We start from the raw sequence: 9,229 nt of genomic DNA, 5'->3' as shown, positions 1-9,229 counted from the left end.
CAAGAGAGAGAGAGAAAGAAAGAGATAGAGAAAGAGATAGAGAAAGAGTGTGAGAGAGAAGGCAAAAGAGAGAAAGAAAAAAAAGAGAGAGAAACCAAGTGTCAGAGAGAAAAAAAGCAAGAGAGAGAGAGAAAGAGAGAGAGAAAGAGTGAGAGAGAGAAAGCAAGAGAGAGAAAGAAAAGAGAGAGAGAGAGAGAGAAACCAAGTGTCAGAGAGGAAGAAAGCAAGAGAGAGAGAGAGAAAGAGAGAGAAAGCAAGCAAGCAAGAGAGAGAGAGGAGATAAATGAGCAAAAAGGGGAGGAAAAAAAGAGAAATGAGAAAATGATTGAGACAGAGAATGAGAGGAAAGAGAGAGAAACAATAGAGAGAGAGAAGTGACTTGATTTAAAGCATATGATAAAAAGCACCCAAAGAATAAGAGAGAGAAAAAACTCAGCCCTCACCTGTTTTTGGAAATGGTTCAAGAGTGTGTATAAACACACACACACACACACAAGGGTGGGGAGGAGACAGGGATGGAAAAAGAGAGGAAAGTGTCTTAGGGTGTCATTTTGTGTCCTTTTGGTTGGCGGTGTGCCCTAGGATTTTAAAATGTAAAAAATATGCCGCGGCTCAAAAAAGGTTAAAAATCACTGAACTAGAAGACCAAAGCTCGTTAGCAAAGCCAAGAATGGGCCCTTTTAAAATCCAAACCGAATGCAAGAGACAAGACAAGACGATTCTTCAATGAATGAGGGTTTTTTTCCTGCAACAAGCTGGAGCATGCCTCACCCTTAAACAGTGTGAAGGCATGACCCAATTACCCAGCAGCATTACTTATGATTGACTCTTCTCCTAGCCAACCATTCATGCCTTTTCCATGACCTCCGAACCCTAGCATCCAGAAGTGGCTCCTCCTCTTCCCCTGAGTCACTCAACCTTGGAAATGCTAACTCATTCCTGACAGGAAGTGTTGTTTCATTCCTGACAGGAAGTGCTGATTCACCCATGTCAGGCAGTGCTGAAGACCCTGGCTGCCGTTCCGACCCTGACCCCTCGTCACTGTCACTATCACTCTCAGGTGTCAGGAATACAGGATGCCTGCCTTGACCCTCCACCGTCTCTGCGTCCTCGGAGTCCATAACTATTTGCACACAGCGCGAGCAAGCCATCACACTAGATCTACTGTGTTTCCCCGAAAATAAGACTGGCTTTTACACGAAGTTTTATGATAGAAGATGCATTAGGGCTTAGGGGCGGCATACAAATCCAATCAATCAATCAATTTTCTGGTTAGGTTTTATTTTTGGGGAAACAGGGTGCTAAATGCACCCGTCTATCTGATAGTCTTAACCAGGGGTTATTTTGGGGATAGGGCTTATATTACAAGTGTTAGATATTTGCCTGGGTGACCTACCCAGACAGGGTAAAAGTCAAAAGTTCAGATTTGTCTATTGCATGTTGATTGGTTGCCTTCTTTTGGCTCTTAAAATGTATCTTTGTAAAACTGCCTGTTGCTGGGCTAGATTGTATAAATAGGAGAACTGTCATTGTATAGAGCTCTCAATACTCCATTGCTTCTTGACTGAATTGACTTCCTTGTCCTGTTAGCAAATAAACCTTGCTTGATTCAACCTTGCTGTGAGAGTTATTACATTGGCGACGAGGAGACCGACCCTCCGTGTGCTATCATGGCTACTCCGTCGGTAGTCCAGCCACCTGAATTCTTCGACCCAGAAAGAATGACCTGGACAGCCTACATGGCGAAGTTTGAAATATTTTTGGAAGCGGCCGGCATGAAAGACGCCGACAGCAGCCGCAAGCGTGCCCTTTTCTTCAATTACTGTGGCACACAGATTTTTGAGCTGGCAGAAACCCTCACTGACCCTGAACCGGCGAACTAGGCTTTATTTTATGGTGGGCTCTTCTTGTCGGGGAAACCTGGTAACATTCAGCTTAAACTTGGAGTCCCTGCGTAGTTGCCAAATAGTTAGAAGAAAATTCTGGCTCGTTCCAAGCAGGGTTTCAAGGAGCTCAGGACAACAAGGACACAGAGAATAGAATATAATTATTTTATTTTATTGACCAAGTGTGATTGGACCCACAAGGAATTTGTCTTTGGTGCAGATGCTCTCAGTGTACATAAGAGAAAATATTTGTCAAGAATCACGAAGTACAACACGATTATCATAGGGGGCAAATAAGCAATGAAGAAACAATCAATATTAAACATCTTAAGGATACAAGCAACAAGTTACAGTCATACAGTCATAAGTGGGAGGAGATGGGTGATAGGAATGATGAGAAAAGCCTAGTAGGAATAGTAGTGCAGACTTAGTAAATAGTTTGACAGTGTTGAGGGAATTATTTCTTTAGCAGAGTGATGGCGTTTGGGAAAAAATTGTTCTTGTGTCTAGTTGTCTTGGTGTGCGGTGCTCTGTAGTGACGTTTTGAGGGTAAGACTTAGGGCTTGGAAAACATTTTTCACAAAGAGTAACAATGGAAGAGCCTGCAAGGTAAGAGCTGGGAAGATCATTAGCAACCTAGTTAGGGCTGGGGAAAATAAAACTTGGAGGGGAAAAAAAGAGCTACATTCAGATTATAAGACGCACCTGAATTTTCAGCCTCTTTTAGAGAGGAAAAAGGTGCGTCTTATTTTCCGAAAAATACGGTAATTTGAAAATTTAGCAGGGACAAATTAGGGATCTGTGAAGTGAGGTTGCCTCTTTTCCCTTGAAACCCTTGGGGAAAGTACAGATGGTTTCCTGCTTGGAATATAAATGGATCTTGTGCTCCTGGACCCAAGTTAGAAGATTGTCCATGCGGCAGTCACACGCCCAAGGGTTGCCTGAAAGATCCAGGCTAAGGTTGGCAGATGGGTTGGCGACCGGAGGGTCCAACGTGGTGAGCTCATTGCTGGAGAGGTCCAGCAGCTCCAGACGATCCAATTGCTGAAAGACCCCAATTGTGATACTGGTCAGTGTGCAATTCTGCAGGGAGAGCACGCGCAGATTGGGCTTCCAATGGAAGGTTCTCGGGGCAATGCATCGGATTGGGTTGTTATCTACGTTCAACCTCTCCAACTTGATTAGGCCACTGAACATCTCCGGAGTGAGGTGAGAGATGAAGTTGGAGGAGATATCTAGGGAAATCAAATTTTTCTGCTTATTGAAAGAAAAACTCGGGAACTCCTTCAGCCGATTGTGGTCAAGGCTCAGAAGCTTCAACTCCTCCAGGGATTCGAACCAAAACGGCCGCAGTTCAGCCAGCCAGTTTTCGCTGAGGGATAACTGCGTCAGGTTCATCGTTGCATTGCTGAAGATCTCCGGAGGGAGATCTTCCAGGAGATTGATGGACAGATCCAAAGTGTGTAGTTCTGGGACGTTACGGAAAAGCCCGCTCGGAAGGGTCTTCAGCTTGTTGTTGGATAGATGAAGTTCCCAGAGGTTTGGAAGACCTTGAAGGGCTTCCGCGCCAAGGCTGGAGAGCTGGGTGAACTCAACGGAGATCATTTTGGTTCGTACGGGGAAGCCGGTGGGAAATTCATGAAGAGATGGGGAGTTGCAGACAAACTCCGTAATATTTTCCGGAGCAGGGTGGGGTGGGCAATAAGGAACCTGCTGGGTGTAACTGTTGAAGGACATCACCAGAGAGACGATCAGAAGAGTGGGAACCGAAGACTTCATCCTGCGGAGAGACGGCGGGAGAGAAAAAGATAAGTAGACAGACCTATTGATTTTATCTACCTGGTAGTTGCACTGATTCATTGTCCTCACTGTCAGGAAATTTCTCCTTAGTTCTAAGTTGCTTCTCTACTTGGTTTAGCTTCCATCCATTCTTGTCTTGCCTTCTGGTGCTTTGGAAAAATAAATCAAGCCCCTCAAATACTGGAATTAAAGGTGGCAGACACAGGGGCCAAAAATAGGAGGCAAGGAGGCAGCATTAAAAAATAGTAAATATATCTAGAAGAATATATTATATGTTCATATACTCATATATTTAAAACCGGATAAAGGGGAGCTGTAAGTGTAAGAATAGGACCAATGTTTCAAGGAAGTCAGGGGTTTGGAGAGGAGGGAACTAGGAAAACAGCGGTGCGACACTCAACTCGAAAAGAGGATAAATCAGCAACTAAAAAACAATAACTTATTGGACCCAAACCAGCATGGCTTTACTGAAGGCAAATCATGTCAGACTAATCTCATTGATTTCTTTGACTATGTCACAAAGGTGTTGGATGAAGGTGGTGCCGTGGATATTGCCTACCTGGACTTTAGCAAAGCCTTTGATACGGTTCCACATAAAGAGCTGATAGATAAATTAGTGAAGATTGGACTTAATCCCTGGATAGTTCAGTGGATCTCAAGCTGGCTGAAGAATAGACATCAGAGAGTTATTGTTAATGGCGAGTATTCCGAGCAGAGACAGGTTACAAGCAGTGTGCCACAAGGGTCTGTTCTGGGTCCTATTCTTTTTAATATATTTGTGAGTGACATAGGGGAAGGTTTGGTAGGGAAGGTTTGCCTATTTGCCGATGACTCTAAAGTGTGCAATAGGGTTGATATTCCTGGAGGGGTCTGTAATATGGTAAATAGATTAGATTAGATTAGATTTATTGGATTTATATGCCGCCCCTCTCCGCAAACTCGGGGCGGCATATAAATGATTTAGCTTTACTCGATAAATGGTCAAAGCAATGGAAACTGCAGTTTAATGTTTCCAAATGTAAAATAATGCACTTGGGGAAAAGGAATCCTCAATCTGAGTATTGTATTGGCAGTTCTGTGGTAGCAAAAACTTCAGAAGAAAAGGATTTAGGGGTAGTGATTTCTGACAGTCTCAAAATGGGTGAACAGTGCAGTCAGGCGGTAGGGAAAGCAGTATAAGGGCAGACTAAATGGATCATGAGGTCTTTTTCTGCCGTCAGACTTCTATGTTTCTATTCCTGGTGCTACTAGAATGGGCCGGAAACACGGGAGTGTGCACGTGTCTGGTGCGCATTCGCTTGGTGCAGGATCCAGCTTCTGCTCATGTGCAGAAGCTGAATCTTGCACGAGGATGCACATATGCGAGATTTCTCTGGGTATTTTTTGCTTCTGCGCCTGCAGAAAAAGGCCCTGAAACTGACCAAAATAAGGTGACAGCCATCGCGAGCGGCCCATCTACTCGCCCGCTGCACCACACCACTGCCCACTATGAGCGGCCTGCCCGGCCCTTACCTTGTGTGGAGCATGCTTGCAGACCAGGGACACCGAGAAGATGGGCCATGGCGTGGAGAGAAGGCCAGGTGGCCCCGGGCTCTGGCTGAGCAGCCTGTTCTGTGCTCTCCTGCTCATGTGCAGTAGCCAAAATATCCAGCAGTGAGATTTGGGCAAAAATTACCAATGTCTTTGCTTCTGCGCATGCTCAGAAGCAAAAATCCCAGTAATTTTTACTGGAATAATGGAGGGATCCTGACAGGGGTGGGTTACTACCTGGACGGGGGGGGATGCAGTGGGGTAGTAAAAATGGAGCTCCACCCCAGAGCACCCAATTTGCATTGAAAGATGTTGAAAGAAAATGCAGGGCGTCCTGCATAAGTCACGCCCACAGTGTGGGAGTAAAATTTTTGGTAGCCCTTCACTGGATCCTGAGATGCTGTAGGATTTGAGTTTTAGAAGTAGTTTATCATGAACCACTGAGTCGAAGGCTTTACGGAAGTCAGTGTAAATTGCATCTATTGATTTCTCAATCCAGTGACAGGCCAAACCCAGTTCCTGCAACTGTTGTTCAGATGTTTTAGCCTCCAGTCCCCTAATCCCCTTCATTGCTCTTCTCCACACTCCCCCCCCAAGTCTCAAGATTCTTCTGGACTCTGCTCTTGCTCCCCAAGATTGCATTGGCCTCTTTTTAGCAGCTGAACGACCTTACGGGCTTGGGGTTCATCTTGTGAGCGAAAAGGGACAGTTTCCCCCTCTCGTGGGCTGTGTAAATGCAGCTTACAAAACTTTTGCCAGACCCATCCTCGAATATAGCTCATCTGTTTGGAACCCATATCGCATCTCAGACATTAACACCCTTGAAAATGTCCAAAGATACTTCACCAGAAGAGCCCTTCACTCCTCCACTCGAAATAGAATACCCTACGAGACTAGACTTTCAATCCTGGGCCTAGAAAGTTTAGAACTAAGACGCCTTAAACAAGATCTAAGTATTGCCTACAAGATCATATGCTGCAACGTCCTGCCTGTCGGCGACTACTTCAGCTTCAAGCACAACAACAGAAGAGCACACAACAGATTTAAACTTAATATTAACCGCTCCAAACTTGACTGTAAAAAATATGGCTTCAGTAACCGAGTTATTGAAGCGCGGAACTCATTACTGGACTCCATAGTGTCATCCCCAAACCCCTAACACTTTACCCCTAGATTATCTAGATTCCTAAGAGGTCAGTAAGGGGCAAGTACAAGTGGACTAGAGTGCCTTCGGTCCCCTGTCCTATTGCTCTCCTATATCTCCTATTCCTTTCTTCTATTGTTCTTTCACTGATATGTTCTATTCCTATATCTTCTTTTCTATTATTTCTTAGATATATTTTACTAGGAGTATCTCCTCTATAACCTTCATCATGTATTTTACTATGTGTATATAGATATATACCCACTAAAACCCTCATTGTGTATTGGACTAAATAAATGAATGAATGAATGAATAAATAAATAAATAAATAAATAAAATAAATAAGCTTTGACAGAGAGATAGCAGGAAGTGCCTCACACCCCACCCATCAGTTTGGTAACTGGAGAACTTGGAGTGGAAAGCAGGACTGGGCTGGAAAACAAATCTCCAGAAGGGAGAGGCAGTAAAGAAAGGGAGGGAGGGAGAGAGGGAAGGATGGATGCTGGACTGCCACAAAGGACTTTCTGACCTGCCCCTGCCCAACCACGTTGCCCCCTCCTCGCTTTCTGCCTTTCTGTTTCAGCTGCAGAACTGACCGATCCTTCTATTTGCATTTCGCACATGGTCAAAGGATTGCTCAATCCAGTGGAAAGCTCCCCTGAAATAGCTGCTTCCCTTCCTGACCTTCAAGTTATCTGCAAACCTGATAAGGGGGACATGATGGAAGGAGGTCAGACAAGGTTGTGGCTGGGGAAGGATTCATTAACTTCTTCCCTTCCATTTCTCCTTTTCTCCCTTCCTTCCTTCCTTCCTCCCTCCCTTCTTCTTTCCTTCTTCCCAAATTTCTTCCTTCCTTTCTCCCTTATTCCCAAACTCCTTCCTTCCTTCCTCTCTACTTCCCTTCCTGCCTTCCTTCTTCCCAAACTTCTTCCTTCCTTCACTTTTTCCTTCTTTCCTTCCCTCCCTCCTCCCTCCCTCCCTTCTTCCCAAACTCACTCCTTCCTTCCTTCCTCTCTACTTCCCTCCCTGCCTTCCTTCTTCCCAAACTTCTTCCTTCCTTCACTTCTTCCTTCCTTCCTTCCCTCCCTCCTTCCTCCCTCACTTCTTCCCAAACTCACTCATTCTTTCCTTCCTTCCTTCCTCTCTACCTCCCTCCCTCCCTTCTTCCCTCCCTTCTTCATTCCTTCCTTCCTTTTTCCTTCCTTCCTTCTTCCCAAACTCTCCCAAACCCTTCCCCCTTTCCCTTCTCTTTCTTTCTTTTCTTTTTTCTCTCTCTTTCTCCTTTTCTTTCTCTCTCTCTCTGAAATATTTTTTTATTATCTTGGAAAACATTTCACTCCTCATCCAAGAGGTTTCTTCAGAACTGAATTGAAGAAAATTCTTGAAAAAGCAGCGAAATGTTTTTAAATAAATAAATAAATTAATTAAACAAACAAACAAACAAATCATACAATAAAGTCCTACTGCCTCTTGAAAAAGAGATTTGGGGCAATCATAGAATATAATAGAATAGAATCCTTTATTGGCCAAGTGTGATTGGACACACAAGGAATTTGTCTTGGTGCATATGCTCTCAGTGTACATAAAAGAAAAAGATACATTTGTCAAGAATCATGAGATACAACACGATTGTCATGGGGTGTGTGTGTCAAATAAGCAATGAAGAAACAATCAATAATAATAAAAAATCTTAGGATACAAGCAATAAGTTACAGTCATAAAGTCCTAAGTGGGAGGAAAAGGATGATAGGAATGATGAGAAAAAACTAGTAAAAATAGTAGTGCAGACTTAGTAAAAAGTTTGACAGTGTTGAGGGAATTATTTGTTTAGCAGAGTGATGGCATTCGGGGAAAAAAACCTGTTCTCGTGTCTAGTTGTCTTCGTGTGCAGTGCTCTGTAGCGATGTTTTGAGGGTAGGAGTTGAAACAATTTGTGCCCAGGATGTGAGGGATCAGTAAATATTTTCACCACCCTCTTTTTGACTCGTGCAGTATACACGTCCTCAATGGAGGGCAGGTTGGTAGCAATGGTTTTTTCTGCAGTTCTGCACTCTCTCTCTCCCTGTGATCCCCTCCCTCCCTCCTTCCATTCTTTTCTAGCTTTCTTCATTAGGGAATCTTAACAACTAGATATTTTGCAGGTGCAAAATCAAAGCTGCCTTTCGTAGACAGGATCCCCACCCTTCCCTTCGCCAACTTCCCCTTTCTTTCCAAATTCACTGACACTCAGGTTGTGCAAATTATTATTATTATTATTTTAAAAAACCCTCCATGCCCCGCAGCCTCTACACTCACCTGGAGCTCTCTCCAAACCTCCCCTCTGCCAGGTTCTTGGACACTGCCTCCAGCCAGGAAGCCTCGTGCAATATGTACCCAAAGGAGGAAAGTCCTGTCCTTAAAAACCTTCCCGGAAACGATCACTAAAAAAGTCCCCTGCCTTGATTGCATCACATTGAGAAACCAACTTGGCTCAACTTTTGTGTGTGGAGCTCAGTTTCAGTTCAAAGACTGCCCAAATGTTGAAAATCTGTTTCCTTCCAAGGCTTCCTGAAAGGAAAAAGAACATTTATTTATTTATTTGTTTGTTTGTTTGTTTTTTTGTCAAGCACGTATTGGTGGTATACGAGGATATAATAACGTCCAAAGATATTTCACCAGAAGAGCCCTTCACTCCTCCACTCGAAACAGAATACCCTACGAAAGCAGACTATCAATCCTGGGTCTAGATAGCTTAGAACTACGGCACCTAAAACACGATTTAAGTATTGCCCACAAGATCATATGCTGCAACGTCCTTCCGGTCAACGACTACTTCAGCTTCAACCGCAACAACACAAGAGCACGCAACAGATTCAAACTTAACATTAAC

At 44.0% G+C, this 9,229-nt stretch overlaps 1 protein-coding gene across 2 annotated transcripts; it reads right to left on the bottom strand.

Moving 5' to 3' along the window:
• Positions 1 to 2,037: 2,037 nt before the first annotated feature.
• Positions 2,038 to 8,730, bottom strand: LOC139163278 (phospholipase A2 inhibitor beta-like). 2 transcript variants are annotated; one of them, XM_070744224.1, is made up of 3 exons: positions 8,656 to 8,705; positions 4,246 to 4,350; positions 2,038 to 3,666 (listed from the first exon to the last, which is right to left on the bottom strand). In XM_070744224.1, exon 3 carries the CDS (start codon positions 3,663 to 3,665, stop codon positions 2,664 to 2,666), a length of 1,002 nt encoding a protein of 333 aa, XP_070600325.1. In that variant the 5' UTR covers position 3,666; positions 4,246 to 4,350; positions 8,656 to 8,705; the 3' UTR covers positions 2,038 to 2,663. The 2 variants fall into 2 exon arrangements, with proteins under 2 accessions (XP_070600325.1, XP_070600324.1); XM_070744223.1 differs by lacking the exon at positions 4,246 to 4,350 and having other exon boundaries at positions 8,656 to 8,730.
• Between the last annotated feature and the right edge of the window lie 499 nt (positions 8,731 to 9,229).

This window comes from Erythrolamprus reginae, chromosome 1 (genome assembly GCF_031021105.1).
Source record: "Erythrolamprus reginae isolate rEryReg1 chromosome 1, rEryReg1.hap1, whole genome shotgun sequence".
Classification (NCBI taxonomy): Eukaryota; Metazoa; Chordata; class Lepidosauria; order Squamata; family Dipsadidae; genus Erythrolamprus; species Erythrolamprus reginae.
This window is presented reverse-complemented; position numbering and strand designations above follow the sequence as displayed.

What these genes read in the sequence shown, in the direction of transcription:
- LOC139163278 (XM_070744223.1), bottom strand. Translation starts at nt 3,665, where the DNA reads ATGAAGTCTTCGGTTCCCACTCTTCTGATCGTCTCTCTGGTGATGTCC.